This window comes from Ochlerotatus camptorhynchus, unplaced genomic scaffold (genome assembly GCF_037179485.1).
Source record: "Ochlerotatus camptorhynchus isolate MF236.1 unplaced genomic scaffold, CSIRO-AGI_Acam_v1.1 ptg000434l, whole genome shotgun sequence".
Classification (NCBI taxonomy): Eukaryota; Metazoa; Arthropoda; class Insecta; order Diptera; family Culicidae; genus Ochlerotatus; species Ochlerotatus camptorhynchus.
This window is the reverse complement of record NW_027040920.1, coordinates 3,691,355-3,709,747: the sequence shown is the minus strand read 5'-3', so window position 1 is coordinate 3,709,747 and position 18,393 is coordinate 3,691,355. Positions and strand designations below refer to the sequence as shown.

The 18,393-nt window shown below is 36.6% G+C and overlaps 1 protein-coding gene across 9 annotated transcripts in view; it reads left to right on the top strand.

Annotated features, from left to right (window-relative positions):
- Nucleotides 1-18,393, top strand: part of shep (alan shepard) — a 584,228-nt gene that overhangs the window by 518,515 nt on the left and 47,320 nt on the right. For 6 of the 9 annotated variants that reach the window (XM_065234643.1, XM_065234645.1, XM_065234644.1 and 3 more), the window contains 3 exons: nucleotides 7,696-7,931; nucleotides 15,901-15,959; nucleotides 16,047-16,171. In XM_065234643.1, coding sequence (XP_065090715.1) covers nucleotides 7,696-7,931; nucleotides 15,901-15,959; nucleotides 16,047-16,171 — 420 coding nt within the window. The remainder of the gene's footprint in view (nucleotides 1-7,695; nucleotides 7,932-15,900; nucleotides 15,960-16,046; nucleotides 16,172-18,393) is intronic. The other 3 variants (XM_065234647.1, XM_065234646.1, XM_065234641.1) reach the window with 1 other exon arrangement.

Below are 18,393 nucleotides of genomic sequence, written 5' to 3'. Positions count from 1 at the left end.
CATATATTCATTCTTCCCATTGAGAATTGCATACATGTGAAATCGGAGACAGGTACTCCGAATCACCCTGAACAGGAAATTTACTTGTACATTACACAGTGAGAAAATCTTGAACTACTGTTCTCTAACCAATGGCCTTGACCCACTGTACAACTTTTCGCAAGACAGAAACCTTCTATATGGCCAGGATCATGTGATATTCCATGTGACCGTTTTACTCCTAGAGTGGCCAAGGGGATTTTTTTTTCTTGCCTTGTTTAGATTGTTTTTGGTTCGTGCTAAAAACCTTGAAAAGGAAATTTACAGAAAATCAATGGTAATTAGATAAGGAACTCTAAAGATCACTATTCACTTAATTTATCGCGAAAATGTGGTATAGTTTTGGTTAAATTTCAAGCTTAGGGTGGTCATTAGGGTGGGTCAACTTTATATGGTGGATCACAATCTCCAGCTCTCCACAGCTCTTTCGATTCGTATTGGGATCCCCAACTGTGCCAAATTTGAATTAATTCGGATACGATCTGGATTTGCGGGAGAGGTTTAAAATTTGTATGGGAAAATGTATGGAAAACGGGACAAAACTATTTATTTGTTTGACAAATTGGATTGAAAAAAGTATACACATCAACATCGTTGAGGACCGTAAACCGATTCGACTTCTGCGCAAAAAGTTTTTTGTTTTTACTGTCGCCCTGGTTTCCAGCTAAAAACGGCAAAAATAAAGCCACTTTTGTGACGAGCATTTCAAAGTTGAATAGATCTTTGTACATACCTATGTTAGTTGTTACGCAAGATGACATTTTCCAATAAAAAATTATGTTTCCGGACTAATTTTTCATAAGGGCTTATCTTAAAAATGGGTTTTATTTATTTAAAAACCATAACTTGAAAACGGTATATTTGGTCAAAATGACGTCTGAGAAGAAGTTGTAGGTAATAGTATGGTCTATTTGAAAAAAATATACACTACTATAAGGTATAAGTTTCTACTATATTATGTTGAAAGGGTTTTTCGATCCGCGCACAAGATAAGTTTTTACAGTTTACTTGTTTACTTTACTTTACTTTACTTTACTTTACAGGCCATCTTTTGAAGCGGTGTCCCGGCCGCCATGGGACGCTCTCGGCTTTAAACGCGTTTATCTCGAAACATGATTTTTCAAAACTGCGTCAATCTCATTTGAAACGGTTCAATTTAACGACTTCTACCTTTGACCATTCGAAAGAAACCCTTTTTCATTGGAGGAATGACCTATAAAATCTACAAATTCTTTACATTCAATTTTTTTCTGTAGCCTTATTCCTCTTTAAGGCTAAAGGGGTAAAAAAACGACAAAAAAGTCGTCAAATTTAAATTTTTTCCTCGTTCTTAGATCATTCCTCCAATAAATTTAGTTCACTTTTAAAGCCTCATTAATCGTGTTGTGTTTCAGATCGATCCTGAGGTACCAGGCTGTACGCAGTTTAACAAAATTCCAGGCGTACACTACCTTACTCAAAACGTGACCACGGGGGCCATTTTGTTTTTTTTTTCGCCTTGTAAAAATTTGGAAATAAAGACGAAGTTTTAAGCTTGTTGAATTTCAAAACCGCGTCCTTCTATGTTTTTTCATTGGCCCACAAAAATGCCAAACTTTGCTTACTTTTTGGCCATTTGAATGAGAACCTCCCCTTAATATTTAAATTGTTGATTTTCGCAATTCGGCTGCGTTTTTTTTTTTTTTAGAAGAATGCTGAAGTTTATCAATTTTGGTGCATAGAGACGGTAAAATGCTAAAAAGTATTTCTAAAATTAGTTTTGTTTTTCTCAAATTTAAAAATATATTCAAAATTCGATTTCCATGTTTTTAAGTGAGTTAATACCAAAAATGGAATCTAAGCATCATTTATAATTAAATAATTCATATAAAGATTTTTCCTAACTTCATTTGTTCTCAAGTTATTGCTAATTTTTAAAATAGTGAATTATTTATTACCATATTACAATAGTTGGGTAAAGAAGAATTGCATTATAACACACCATCGACTGGAAATGCTCTCGCAACGTGGGGCTTTAAAGGGTGTCCATGATGAAATTGCCACACACAAAATTGATTCTCAAAATACGAGTTTTCATCCGATTGCCATCAAATTTTCAGGGATTGAGAAATAACTATTAAACTTCATTTTACCATATTACTCGTATTTTATTTACAGTCCATACGCAAATGCCCGCACCTTGGCCTTAACCCCGGCCATAAGATTCTGCACAACCTGTGAATCAACCGTTTTTTGCATGTAAACCCATACTTTCTTCAGTTCCTCGACTGTCTTCACTACCTTAGGTCGTTTAAGAAGGTGCTGCTTCATAATCGCCCAGTACTTCTCGATGGGGCGGAGCTCCGGAGTGTTGGGAGGGTTGAACATTTTCGGCACGAAATTGACCTTATGGTCCGCATACCACTTCAGCACGTCCTTGGAGTAGTGGCATGAGGCCAAATCCGGCCAGAAGATTGTTGGGACGTTGTGGGCCTTCAGGAGAGGAAGCAGCCGCTTCTGGAGGCACTCTTTTATGTACATCTGTCCGTTCATCGTGTCCTGGGTCACGAAAGGTGCACTCCGCTTCCCGCACGTGCAGATGGCTTGCCAAACCAGGAATTTCTTCGCAAATTTGGACATCTTCTGAGTGCGGACATGCTCCGGAACGCTGAACTTATCCTTGGCCGTGAAAAACAGGTTGCCGGGGATCTGTTTGAAGTCGGCCTTCACATATGTTTCGTCGTCCATGATGCAGCATTCAACTTTCGTCAGCATGTTGAGGTACAACTTCCTGGCACGGGTTTTGGCGGACTTGTTCTGCTTCTCGTCGCGATTAGGGGCCTTTTGTACCTTGAACGTTCGAAGCCCAGCCTTAGTTCTGGCCTTCTGGACAAAACTTCGGCTTAGGTGCAGCTTCTTAGCCACATCCCTAACGGAGGCGTTCGGATTTCGGTTGAAGGCCCCAACTACGCGGTTGTGATTTTTGGTGTTGTACGGAATACTTTTTCCTTCACTTCTGGGCTTCCGATCGGTGGTCAACCGTTCCTCGAACCGCTTAATCACTCGCGACACCGTGGAATTCGCGATTCCCAACGTTTTAGCGATGGAACGATGCGAGAGATCCTTGTTCTCGTGATGAATGCGCAAGATTTTATCACGCACGAGCTGTTCTTTCGACTCCATTTCCGCGAGTTTTGATCACAGGACTTTAAAACTTGCAGGATGTAAATAATGCACTATGAACTAAATCCACCCAAAATTCTACCCAACGGTTAAAAAGTTAGAGCAATTTCAAAGTGTGGCAATTTCATCGTGGACACCCTTTAGGTAGTGATGAAAACATCGCTAGAACTATTCCACAGCCGCAGTAAGTTATGAGCAGAAGGAGGACGCACATCTTTTGCCTGTAGACTTGGAGACATACTTCAAGTCTCCGCGTACATCGTACGGGTTAGGCAAAAATGTGCGTCGATCTTTAAAAACTGTCGCATTAATGGCCTTCGCTCATTTTCAACTTCTATTCAATTTTCATACTGCCGTACTCTAACGGAACTATCCACCTACCCTCTTCTAAAGATCATTCTCTAGCTAATAAATTGTCACACTAAAGCTTCATGTTAGCATTTCCAACCAACTCTGAAAATCGCTAACTTCGCGTATGAAGTAACATAAAAACACTTTGAATGTATATATTACCATTAATTCAGACCTTTCTCGAATGATAGTCACGATGTCCAGCACCAAAAAGTATTAATCATGATTGCATATTATAATACAATAAAATCATCATCAGACATGGAGACTGTCAGAATCACCAATTCTGTTTTAACCTGAGCCAAAGAAAAACAAGTTGATTTTGTCCAATATACCCAAGTCGAATTTGACTCCAACTCGACAAGTGGCTGGCAGTACCCTCTCAGATTCCAAATGACACTAATTAGGGGTAAATACTTTGACTTATTAAGCACCGTAAATAAATTCACTCTGTCTACAGTTTTAAGAACATTTATCATTGTAATTGCTAGGCTAAAAAACTTAAATAACAAAAACTATGTAAAGTTCTTTAATTACACACTGCAATACAATGATTACATTTAAAGTCAACTAATTACAATTTTAAATGTTGTCACTTAAGTTGATTCATTATATGTACAGTGCTATTAATTATACTGTGATTTCTTTCAAGGACATCAAGTACGGAAAAATAGTTACCCTGATTATCGCTTAAGTATCTGTTCAACGAATTTCCTACCATAGCTGTTATGAAATTAATGAATGAACGATTTATGCCTTACTGGCAAAACTTTTTGACTACCACGGAGGGGGTATCCAACCAGAACCAACAACCAAAACATCGTTCAATAATTTGTTAAAAAAAATAAAAAAAAACAAACTAGGCCTTTTCAAAAAGTTGTCCTGTTTTATGTGAAAGTCAAAGTCTTTACATCCAATTAATGTCAAGTAATAACTTGAGAACGGATGAACTAAAGTAAAATATTCAGATGAACTAATTCATTGAAAATGATGCGCAGAATTTATTTTTGGTAATATTTTATTTCAAAATACAAGATTGGAATATATTTTAAAATTTGATAATAACAAAAACTATTTAAAAAATACTTTTAACCATTTTACCACCTAACAATCTAACACTCTGAGCCAGATTTGTGGGCATAATTTCAGCTTTCTCCACAAAAAAACATTGAAAAATTGGGAAAATATCATTTTAATTTTTAAACACGATTTTTCAATTATTTTTCCCTTTTCGGATAGACCATGATATTGCGGATTACTTTTTCTTAGGCGTCATTTTGATCAAATGTAATGTTTTTAAGATATAATTTTTTTTAAACCCCATTTTTTACATAGCCGTTGTAAAAAAATATTTGGGAAAAACTGATTTTTTTATGAAAAATGTCATTTGGGTAGCAACCAACATATGTGCAAAGTTTCATTCAAATCGAAGAGAGTCATGTTCAATCGATTTGCTATTTGGCGTGGAAATGCTCTGTAACATCTCGATTTTTGTTTTTTGCAAAAAAAAGTTTTGAAATCTTGGCTGCTGGTTGGCCAAGTAGGTATTCGAAATTTATTGGTACAGTTTTGAGCGTAATCGGTTGAATCTGAAAAAAATTTGAGCATTTTCAGTAAAACACTTCCTTTTGGAAAGGCCTATTTAAAAATGGATTTGCCAGAAGTACAATGAGCCAAATATGCGGATTTTTCCAATTTTTCGTCGTATGAAATAATTGGCAAGGTTAATCAACTTTTGTCCAACGTAGGTTTTCACTCTGCGGGAAAAAGTGTAGGGAAAGTGTACCAGTTATGGCACTAGTTGTCCTCTAATTCCTCTAATCTAATTCTAATCCTCTAAACTGTCTGAAACCTTGAAATTGTCATAAAAACCAAAATTTCTTCCACAGGACGTTAGTCTAAATGTTGTTCTCAATGCCAGCGGTGCAAAATATAGAAAAACTTGTTTTGAACTTGATTTAGGCCGTTTGGTAAATTAAGGTAACACTAGTGCCATAACTAGCACACTTCCCCTATAATCTATTTTCAAGTATTTGATTTTGATTGTGAACAGAGGATTAAAACCGCTTATACTAACAGTCTAGAATATTGATGTCTACGATAAACTTTTTCAGGTGACTGGGGACTGCCGGATGCTGTTTAAATAAGTTCAAAATATTTTTACCACGCGGCGCTAGTGCGCATGCAAACCTCCTGCACCTCAAAATTAAAAAAAAATTGAAGTTAGTGAGTCAATTTTTTCTTTGCTTTTGGAGTATAGCCAAATGACAAATCCATCTGATGCGATCTTCTCCGATTTGCATGAATTGTTGCATAATTGTTTGTTATGATCAATCATTTACATTCGTCCATTTTGACTCTTGCAAAATACTTTAAAATGGCGTTTTCAAAATTTTTCAACAAATCATAACTCGAAAACGTCACTTTTCATCAAAATTACGTCTGAGGCATAGTTGTAAAAGAAATAATTCCTTTTGGATTATTTGGATAAAATAAAATAAAACTAAAAGTGCTTAAACAAAAAAATACTCTCTTCAATAATTTTTGTTTTGAATATTCATTAAAAAGCTTAGTAAAAATGCTGTCTTTTGTGAAGTTTATAATGTTTCAGAACTTTTTGTTTGAACAATTCTTGATGAAATTTTACAAAGAAAATCATTTTTTAAAGTTTTAAAATCGGAGTTTCCGGTACTAAAATTTAAAAAAAAATATAATGTTCAAAAATATAACCTCTAGTTGTTGTTCTACGATTTTTGTTAATTTTGAATTATCCAACTTGAAAATCTCACAGAAGATAGCCGTTTCAATGAGGTTTTTTATTAAAAATATTCAATACATCTTAAAGTGTGTTTTTTTTTTTTGTTATTTAAATTTAAAATACTTCTTTGGTAGTTTGATTTTGTTTTATCTTGCATATTTTTTCCTAAAACGGAACTATTTTTTCCTACAACTTTGTCTCAGATGTTATTTTAAATTTTAAGAGAATGATCCGGACCTGATTTAGAATCGGTTGTGCGGGGTGGAGCAACATCGATATTTTGAACCACCCTAATACTTATGCCCGGTACTGTATATGAATTTCTGTGATCCATCTAACAGGACAGACCACGATCCACACCGGGGTGGGTCGTAACGTGACCCATATATTGAGAAACTCTGATCTAATTTATACAAAAATCTCCCGTTCAGGACAAACCTGTCTAAATTTGTCAGAAAATCTTACTTGTGAAAAGCATCCTCTTCAAACTGAACACACACGTACACACACACACACCGTCCAAAGAAAAAGTTCTACAACATCCATATCACATTGCATAGTCTTAAACCCCATATCACGTTCTTCCGAGAAAAAAAAACTCTCCTCCCTCCTTGGAGAACAAGCGTAAATAGCGAGTAGTTTTCCCACCCCATATGTCTTTCCGTCACCTCTGCGGCGATGCCCGATCCCCAAGCTCGTCCTCTTTCCGTTATATTTATGCGCATATCCTTAGGACTTGTAGGTCCTGTTTCATGCTGCTGCTGGTTGCTGACGGCTTCTAATGCTTTTATTTGCCTTTGCCTTTCATTATTCGACATATTCTGGCCCCCTGTGGGAACTCTGCGAGCTGTTCTGAATGAAAATGAAAGAGGCAAAAGTTCTCCGTTTGATTCCTATAAAGAAAGGGGGAAATGGGAAATGCAAAGAAAATGTTTTATTAAAATTTTCAAATTAATCATGACGACGACGACGACGACGACGACGACGGTGTGTTGGCGATGGCACCTTTGGAACGTCGTCGGTCGCTGGCTATCACGCCAGTGCGACGACCGTTGGGAAATGAAGAAAACACGGCGACAATACTGTGGAAAGCGCAAGAAACGCACGATCATTATTATTCAACACGTTTCCCAGAGGATATAATATGGATAGAATATGAACGAGACGATCTTGGCAAAAGTTTTCATTAGTTTCTGCGATGGCCCCATACGATGAGTCTCAAGTATTGTTTAGTTTTTTTTTTTCTGTTTCTTATTTGGGAGTTTATTTCTTTTGATCAATTATTAAGTTTTATCATTCGTTATCGTTATGCTGTTTCATTGTGATGGTGTTGGTAACAGACAGTCTTTCTTACCCTGGATTTTATTCTCTATTTTCCCTTGCAGTACGGCCAGCGTGTACCGACAGCAGCATCGCCCAGCAACACAAACTCCAGCAGCTCATCCAACACCGGTTCCCAGAGTGGCACGCTGAGTACGAGTCTGAGCAATACCAACACAAACAACACGATGGGACCCAGTAATACCCCACAGCAGACGGAACAGCTGTCCAAGACGAACCTCTACATCCGCGGACTGCAGCAGGGCACGACCGACAAGGATCTGATCAATATGTGTGCACAGTGAGTACCTTTTGAGAAATTACTACTATCTACCATGCGTCTCCCTCCTCTCCGTGTCATAATTGGCTTTTATCGTCAGAATGATCCAGTTAATTTATTAAAATCCGCTGCTACCGAAAAATAAATGCCTCGGAAAATAATCGATGTTTTTTAGAATCCAATCCGTTGGGATCAGCCCTTTTATCGCATTCCTACACATTCAATTCGCAAATACCGCTTCGGAAATCATCCGGAATTTTTATTCCATCAACCTTTCTCTCTAAACAATACCGCAAATTATTCCCCAAACGAGATCGAAGCCTCTTCACATCTCTTCCAGCGCGTTTGACGAGCGGATTTATCCGTCATTCTCATTCATTTTTCGTATAATATTTTATTCCTCGCACAACGCGCTGCTTCATCCTCCCATTCAAACAATTATTAATCCCGCAATCAATCTCTCATTCATAGGAATCGCCTTAAACACCCCGTCGTTCACCACCAACCACGTTCTGTCGTTGCATTGTTGTGCGCGTGTGTGTGTTGATATGATTTTTGCGTTAAAGGCCATCTTCCACACTGTGGCTTACCTCCCTTCCTTTCTATCCGCATTTGGAGCCATCACCGCCGGCGAAAACCGTTCAATAAAGAACCCATCACTCTTCATTGTGGTGGTCTTTAGTCCACTAAATGGAAATGATGTGTACAGCCTTCCCAGCATCACCAGCAACATGCCATGCCGAGGCTCTGGCAGCTAGCGAGCGTGGTAGATATGGTTCCGATGCCACCCACCGTGATTGCATTGCTGTTTGTCACATAGAATTTCACGTAGGGCGCGGGGACAGCGAAGCATGTAGAATGCCATGCACTGGGTTGTTACCTGTTACTTTAAAAAATCTCAACGATGATTTATTTGATGGAGCAAATCAAAATTTTTAAATCATTGTCATTTACCTCCACGAGAAAAATGTTTGTAATACCAAAGTAACAATATGAGTTTTAATATGGTCCTCAAGCCAAGCTCTTCAAAACCACGATGAAACCAAAACATTTACTTGGGAAGGGCTCGGTAGCTGGCTAATGCCCAAGCAACCAAAAGTACCGTATTCCACGATAAAATCCACTTTCAAGTTCCATAAAGTTCATATAAAGTACCTACGCTGGCTGCTTAAGAAGCTAATCAAAGCACCAGGGGAGCTTCAGGCTCTTAGGAACTTGAAGTTCCAAAAACTTCTTATGAACTTCAGGCAAGGTTGCAGACATAACCGCAACAAAGTTCCGAAAAAGGTCCCTACGGAACTTCTTATCAACTTTAAAGTTTCTAAAAAGTTCAGTCGAAACCCACATGAAACAATCCACACTAGTCAGGGCTGGTAGCGAGTTCCTTTTTAGTGACTTGTTCACTTTTTTCAAGCCAGTCACTAAAAAGTCTCCTTTTTAAGGCCAAGTCACTAAAGTCACTTTTTCTTGTAATCAGTCACTATTTCCAACTTTTTTTAGCGTGCATTTATTTCAAGATTCATCATTCTTTACTTTGGGACGTTTAATCGTCTTTCTCTATCTACAGGTTGTCCACTCATTTTTCTAAATAAAATTACCTGAGTTTTCCAGGTTTTTGCAGAACTTTAACGGATAAATTCCAGGCTTATATAAGAAAGCAATTTTTTAAATGAATTAAAAATATGCTTATTTTTTGGTAGATCAAAAACGACAGTAAGTAATCCAAACGGTTTCAAGACATGGCAATCAGTTTTAAAGAAACAGCTTTACAATCAAATCCACTTAATTTCTCACTTTAATAAAGAAAAAAAAACTTACTTAATTTGAGTAAGTCCAAGATCTAAAGATATTCAATATCTTGAAGTTTCGTATTCTATGTACAAGTTGATATTGAAGATATTGAATTTTTTTTAAAGGCTAGTATTAAGGGAAAAAAATTAATGGTTTATTTCAAGTTCGTAATTAACTTCATGAAAGATTAGAGATCTTCATTGCAGTTCCATTAACTTTACAAAAATTGTAGGAACTTTGGAGAAGTTCTGAGGAATGAGAGGAAATGCTGAGAATTTCAGTTAAGCTCCATAAACAAACTGCGGGTACATAAGGAAAGTTAACACGCTGAGAATATGGGGAACTTACTGGAAGCTTTAAGGGGAAGTTCACCGCTTCGAAAAAAATAATTACGTTTTGATTTTTCTAAAAATATTGAAAAAAAAGTATCAAAAATCTAAAAAAATCACATTTTTTCTAATTTTTAAAGAAAATTCACGTGCAAAAACATGTTTTATAAGTCATTATGGCATAAAGTTGGACTCAAAAAACCACAAAACATCAACTTTTCGGTTTTTCTGAGAGTCCAATTTTTTTTCATGATGGGATAGAAAAAAAGTTTTTGCATGTAATTTTTGACAAAAATCTAAGGAAGAAACTGATTTTCTTGGATTTTTGATAATTTTTCCCAATATTTTTAGAAAAATAAAAACGTACCCAAAAAAAATTTTTTTTTTTTGGGCCGGTGAGCTTCCCTTTAAGGGATGTTTACCGCTCCGAAAAAAAATACGTTTCGATTTTTCTTAAAACATTGGAGAAAGATATCTAAAAGTCTAAAAAAATCACATTTTTTCTTATTTTCTAAGGAAAATTAATGTGCAAAAAAATGTTTTGTAAGTCTTCTTGGCATAAATTTGGACTCAAAAAACCACAAAACATCGTCTTTTCGGTTCTGCTGAGAGTCCAATATTTTGTAATGATGAGATAAGAAAATAATTTTTACATGGTATTTTTGTCAAGAATCTTAGAAAAAAACTGATTTTCTTGGATTTTTTATATTATTTCCCAATATTTTTAGAAAAATAAAAACGTGCCGAAAATATATTTTTTTTATTTTCGGGGCGGTAAACTTCCCCTTAAGAACCTTAAAAAGGTTCTTTTAGCATCCGAAAATTCTCAGGAACTTTAATGAAGTTCCTATAATTTCAGAGATCTTCACAGGTGTCAAGCGAACTTGAGAAATATAGAAAACTTGAAGAGTATTGTGCAATTTTTTAAGAAGTTCTAAGCACCTCAGAAAAGCTAGATCTAGGGATCTTTGGGAAATTGCAGATCTTAAGAGCAGCTCCCGTAACTTTATTCCAGACTTTTGGGGCAGTTTAAAGATCTATACTCGTAATCGTAAAATAATGTGATGAAAAAAAAAATCGAGAACCCTTAAGATGTTTCGAGAATCTCAGGAAAGTACAGAGACCTTCAAATAATTTATGAATGCTTTAGAAATATTTCTGCAACTTCACAGAAGTCCAGATAATTTCAGAGAAATTTAAAGGTGTTTACGGGAATTCCATTTATTTCCGAGCAGAACCGAGATCTTCATTAGAATTGAGTTAGTTCAAGAAGTATTTTTGATTAGAGAACATCAACAAAGCTCCATTCATTAAAAAAATGCGAAAATTTTTGGCGAGCAGTGAAATCTTCAATAAACTCCGGAGTGCTTCTAAAAAATTTAGATATTTTTAGATAGTTGCATGATATTCAGCGTAGTTCCGAGGACGATCAGATAACTACAGAATAATCCCATTAACTTAAGCAAATTTGCAGTGACTTACAAGGTGTTCCGTGGATTTATGGGGTATTCCAAGAATTTTAAGATTGATCCGAAAACGTCAGAAGCGTCAGGGCATTATGAATTATCAGAAAATTTAGAGAATTTATACATAAGAAAAAGTGTCGAAACTTCAAGGCAAATCAAATAATTTCAGTTTCTTAAAAAAATACTGACAAATTCAGGGAATTCTACAGAACTTTAAAGAAATTAAGTTATCGTTTTGGCAGTTTTAATAACACCGGGAAAGTCTAGACTATTGAAAAAGTTTTAAATTAGAGTCCATAATTTAAAGGAAGTTTCATGAACTTCAGAAAAATCTTGAGTTCTTGAATGAAAGTCATAGAACTGTATTAATTATTTCGTTCTAATTCCATAAAAATTGCGGGAGCACAAAGCTCCAGAAATTTGAAAAAAAAACCGTGATCTTCAGCAACATTTCGAGAACTTCATAGAAATCTATGGAAATAAAATCGTGAATTTCAGTAATTTTTATGAACATTAGCTCAATGGGAAAGCATTCTAAAGAAGTTTAATAAGCTCCGAAAGTTGGAGGAATTGCAGGAGGAGGTCAGCTCCATTAGTTTCTGAAAATTAGTGGGAAATTAAAAGCAGTTCCCAGATTTTCAGATAACTTCAGAGACGTTAAAAAGTTAATTAGGGTCTTCACATAAGTTCAGAAGTTCACTGAAGCTTAAACATTTTTAGGACGGTTCAAATAAATTCAGCGCAGTACAACAAGCTTCATGAGAACTGCAAAATCTTTACAGTAGTTTTGAGAATTTCAGAAAAATAAATTTAAAAAAGTTTAGAGAACTTCAACGATGATGAACCTTTAGAGGAGATCCATGATCGTTAGAAAGATTGAGGAAACTTTAGGAAGTCCGGAATTTGATGAGTAATATTTTGAGCATCAGTTTAGTTTCTCAAACTACAAAAGAACTTCAAGGCAGTTTCATTAGCTTCAGGAAAAATTTGGGAACTTTCAAGTAGTTCTGAAGTCCTCAGAATAGTTCATTCCATATTCAACGGAGATTTCCATTGAAATATTCCTCATAATTTTGATGAATCCATCCTACGAATTCCATTTTTTTTTTGTTTTCCTATGAATTACCTTGAAATTCTCCTCAATATGAAACCCTTAGGAAAGATTCTCCGAATATTCATTGAATTTATTTCAGATTTCCTTTTGAATGTCTTTCCTTCCCTAGGAATGCTATTTACATTGCAAGTCTTCTAAGAATTCATTGGCATTTCTCCTCACAAATTCCTTAAGATTCCCGGTTTTTTAAGTTTTTGTAGTTAGTAGAAATGCTGACTAACACCATGGGTTTGGCGATAAACTTTCTATTAAATCTTTCGCTTCAAAGGTTATGAGATACTAATTGAATAAGTCTAAAACATCAAACCTTTATTTGGTGTGCCTTCACAGCGACTACTTTCTTCTCTTAGGTCACTATTTAGTCACTATTTTTACAACTATAAGTCACTATTTGGTCAATTATTTCTTCAACATGGTCACTAAAATCACTATTTTTGACAGCAGTGATCGCTATCAGCCCTGCACAAGTCATTATTTGTAACAATATTTCATGTATGAAAGGATCAGTGGCTCGAATAAATTATGATTCTTAAACATATGCATCAATATTCAACCCAAACATTAAAAAATAAAGAGTGTTTCCTGGATTCGAACCTCACTTGTTACAAATATTGCAAATAGTACAGCTGGGTGCTTCTTACTCAATCATTTATTTAAAAAAAATATTGGGGACCGGGAGGGACCCGACTGAAGCTATTTGGATGGGGATAGTGAGATTTCCATCCCCCTGTTGCTATCATTTCGTGGATAGAGGGTGGGCTCTTCTACCCATCTACTGGGACGTTCTTCTACACGATGGCTTGATTTGATTTCTGGTTGTATGAACTTACTTTTGGAAGGAGATTCTCTATCACTCCCGCGGGTTTCGAGTCTCTTCTTGCGGGTCCGTCGCACCGTTTTTGACCCTTCATACAGGAATATGATGTCATGTAGTAGGAACAGTCACCATTTCCTGGATTCAAACCTGTGTATTTGGCATGCAATCTACGAATGCTAACCACTGCAGCACAACTATGTTGGGGTACCATGCGAGAAAACACCAATTTTAAATTCATCAAAGTGTTGTGTTTCGTGCTCAAGTCAGTCAGCCGGCACTGAATACTCCAGCAGTACTCAAGACAACAGGTGACTTTAATATATTTCATATATTGCGTAGCGGGTCGTTCTGGGGATCTCACGCAGAAGGGCTACGTTCTATTCTCCAAACAGCTCCTAATACACTTGTTGTGAAAGGAAGTGGAGAAAAAATTGTAGCTGACACTGGGATTAAAAACTTTATTTGAAGTAGCGTCAAAGCTAGAATAGATGAAAACAACGTTATACATCGTCCAAGTTGAAAACTCGCAATCAATTGGGCCCGATTAATCACCAATCAGGTGTTCTAATCTTCTGCTCTCTCTCTAATAACGTTCGTGTTGAGACCTAAACATAATGGTAAATCTATTGTACTGACGAGTAATAAGTTATGCAATTCATACTCGTAAATATCCGTATGAACCTAGAGCCGAATACAATTAATCTAGGTTATTTAAAGGGGTACAACCTGTAAGCTAAATAGAGGATAAATCATGTTCATTTATACTTATTAACTAGACTTACTGTGAATTAAAAAATAATTGACATTTGAAAATCTTCGGAACCTTAAGGGAGTCAAACCTACCTTCAAGGCCAAAAAAGAAGCAACATTTTGGGATTTTTTTTTTCGGAAAGTAAGCGACATATTTCAAATAATTCTTGTCGCCCGTCTCGATGAGTCTCATCGTCGCCCACTGGTCACCATAGCCGGTCGAACTCCAGATGAATCTAGAACCACACTACCGTTCAAACTGGTGACATCGCTCTGATGAGACAACGAAACCCTACCCCCAAGCTCCTCCCCTTTTCCTATCATTCGACAATGTACCCCTCTAACCTCGGGTAAGCTGCGAGTATTCGGTCCAACTCCTACTAGACATAGAATTAAATTAATTTTGTTACAAACAAAGAACAATGAATTATCGGCTCCATAAAGCTAACGTGATTGAACCTTACAACTAAACGAACTAGATAAACAAAATATTTCAAATAGATTCTCTCACATTTATTATTCTGACATTGGTTTTCAAAAATGATGTTTATTATATGTTTCCTGGTGGCGTTGTTCCACAGGACGCCACTCCCAGGACGAAAAAATCAAAAATTTCAAAAGGGTTACATTAACAAGCAGTCAATTCAAACGGTGAGAAAGGATTTTTATTTTATTTTTTCAAAATGGTGGCTTTTCAAAGTTAAAAAACTTAACTTGCCTTTAACCGGCTCTGAAAAATCGAATTGTATTAATATGCGAAATCCGAACGATCAAGGCCTTAAATGAACAGTTCTTAACCATATACAAACGGCTTGCAGATAATTAGTCTGTATATTTTTTTCATGTAAAAAATAAATCATAATATTTAAAAATTATATTTTTGAGAGCAATCATTTCTAAATTTTTTTTTATTATTTTTATTTTTCAGTGTAGGAATGATATTTTTTTAAAGTTTTGACCATTTATTTAAAAAAAAAGTTTAAAAAAAGTTCCCTGTTCAAATGGTAGTCTTGATTTGTTTAAGAAAAATAAGTATGCAAAGTTGCTTAAGTAGGCAAAATCTTTTCACCCACAATGTTTCATTGGAATCTGAGAGGGTGCTGCCAACTCCATAGTCGAGTTGACGTGAAATTCGTCAGAGGTGGAAAATTCGACGCCTATACCCCCCGCTCCAGGCTGATGCTGATTGGAATGAGGTGGTCCGACGTTGAAAAATTTCAATTGTGGATAGCGTAGGAACGTGACCATCGTTCTCGGAAAAAAATAGCAACGGCGAGCGGTGAACACCGGCACGTAGGTTGGGATTAGATTGGTGACAGCACTCGTGCCCATGCCGTCCACTAGAGCTACTGTTTGTGAATTCTACCTGCGTTCTGGCTCTTTATTCTTCTTATGCCCCTGGCACATAGGTTTTAACTTTCGCCGTATTCTATGAGAAAGATGAATGAGGTAAAACATATGTAGAGCATGGGAAACATATTAAGAGCCCCCCGTTCATTATTCGGGAACGAAAGATGCATTAAGAAAAAAATGGGAGTCATATTTCATGCGACTAAACACAACGGATGGCTCTGTCGCTGTTGGAGGGAAAGATTAATCACCGGGAAATATGATGGACTCTGACGGAACAGGCAGCGGTGGAGACGCATTGTTTTATTACCTTACATCCCCCCACTTCAAGAAACGCCACTTCATGTCCACTTCTTACTTACCTTTTTTTCAGATACGGTACCATCATCTCCACAAAGGCAATACTAGATAAAACAACAAACAAATGTAAAGGTAAGTCAACTTTATCGATCTTCACACAGCGAAAGGGGGAAAAAACCCCCGTTCCCCAATTCAACGCCGAATCTTCCCTCTTTACAGGTTACGGATTTGTTGACTTCGAATCACCGGCGTGCGCCGAGGGTGCCGTCAAAGGTCTCCAAGCGAAGGGCATTCAAGCTCAGATGGCCAAAGTGGGTATCTGGGTGCTACATAGGCCGGCCGTTGTACGTTTGTTTGCATGCAAGTAATACTTACCCCATCACCAGAGCAAAATCCCACTCAAACCACCTACCACCTACCTACCCCCCAACAACCACCACCACCAGTGACCGTTCCGATCCCCCTTCTCTTTTTCTTTCCACTCGATTTTATCCCCCCGTACATTTTTTTAGTTCTTCTTTTTCCTTTCGTTCTGAAGTGTGCCCTATTTCTTTTCGGTACGCATCGTATCGGTTGCCATCTTTCTTCCTGGAAATTGTTTTCTTTTTTGCATTCCAAATTTAATACCTAATTTTCCTTAAGTCTTTCACTGTTCCTTCTTCCCCATCTGTTCCGTTTAAAATCACCTGGAAGCTTTAGGTATTTCAGAGCTCCCTTTAAAAGGCTCGATCAAATTTACGTTGGTTAGCCTTTTTTTCGAACCAAACGCGCGCCGGTTGTTTCTGAATGAATAATTGAAGCTTGAAATCATCATCCGTTTCTTGAACTTTGCGAATACAATAAGGACAATAGCTCATCTTAATCAAAGTGGTCATTCCACAACCTTAACGCGAACCAGTTTTTTTTTTTGTCATTTCAAAAAATCAAATGAAACTTTTCGGAGTTAATGTTCATGAAAATGTATTCAACATGTTCCATTTGATAAGAAGAATTCCGTTCACTCATATTCGTTAAAACCAAGGATAGACTGAGACAAAAAAAATTGATTTTATTCAGTTTATGAGTAACTGTGGATTTAGCGAATTTGGGTGAACATAAATCATATTTGAGTTGAATTCTGTGAACGTTTGCCTATATTTTTATGAACAGAATCTGGGTTTTCAACGGAAAAACTTCAAATGTGTTTGCTAAATATTCAGCGTCCCCTTGCACCTTAATCATATTCTTGGGATATTATTGATATTTCTTTTGCGCTGTTTTTGAATTTTCAAAAAAAAATGGTCCATTATCATGTTATAGGTTGTGTAAAGTTTACGGGAATAGCGACATCTTTCGCATAAAAAATGCTGTTATGCGCATATTTTTCTTTACGCATCTAATCTTTACGGAGCCGTTAAGATCTTGATATAGTACCCCGAGCAAAGTCTGAGATCAAATTGAAATCTAAATTTGATGTTGTGATTTCGCTGATAATGATTGCTCAGGTTGCTGTCGTTTTGGTCGTTTTAACGGTTAAAATATCAAAATTGAGAGCAAAGCAATCTTCCTGTGACATCACATTGAAAACTATTTCTGATATCAGTGAGAGCAAACTGAAAACTCAATTTGATATCAATTTTTCCTGTTGATAACAACACAAGTATTCAATTTGATGTTATGCTAAGACAATGAAAACAAACCCGTAACAACATATTTTTAAAGAGCAAATGTACAGCAAAATGAAAACAAAATTTGGTATCAAATTTGTCAATGTGTAAACTGAAATCAAATTATGATTTCAGTTTGATATTGATATCAAAACATGATTTCAATTTGCTGTCATTTTGATGCTGGACTTTGCTCGGGACTCCATTCTATGGATGACAACGCTCCATCATTAGAAAGTTCTCCTCCGTATTTAAAATGAAACGTTATACTCTAGGGGCTGTTCATAAACTACGTAGACAGTAATCCACGGCCCATATAAATTTTAACATTTTTGTATGGACAATTTTCTACGCAGGGGGAGGGGGTGGGTCAAGAATCCCAAAAATCTGTCTACATAGTTTATGAGCAGCCCTCTAGCACATCGCCAGTTTTGGCTGGGAACACCACCGTTTTCCTGTGGCTCGTAGAAAAGATGGAAGCGTTTTATTGCGATGGTCAAAGCCGTACTCAGAGTTTTATATATGTTAACATTCACCCAAACGCAACCGAAACTTCCTAGCAGCAGTCGCTTCGTGTCTGCCATCGGTGAAGTGAAAAAAAGAGATAGCATTATAATACCTTCTCTTTCTAAGATAACGATTCAGCTCTCAGCTTCAACTTTACACGTTGTGAGTGAATAGTCTCACAACATCAAAGAAGCTTGTAAAATCAATATCAAGCAACAGATGTCTCTGTTCCAGTGGTAGTAAACTGGAGTTCCTAGCGAACTAAAGCACTTCACAGATGCTTGAACAGTACACAGTTCTTATTAAGTACTTTTTGAGAAAAAAAAGGTAAAGGATAACTTATTTCCCTTACATTCTTTTGTGCTACTATTAGTGCAAGTAAATCCAGGCCAGATACCGAATATCAGACTTGA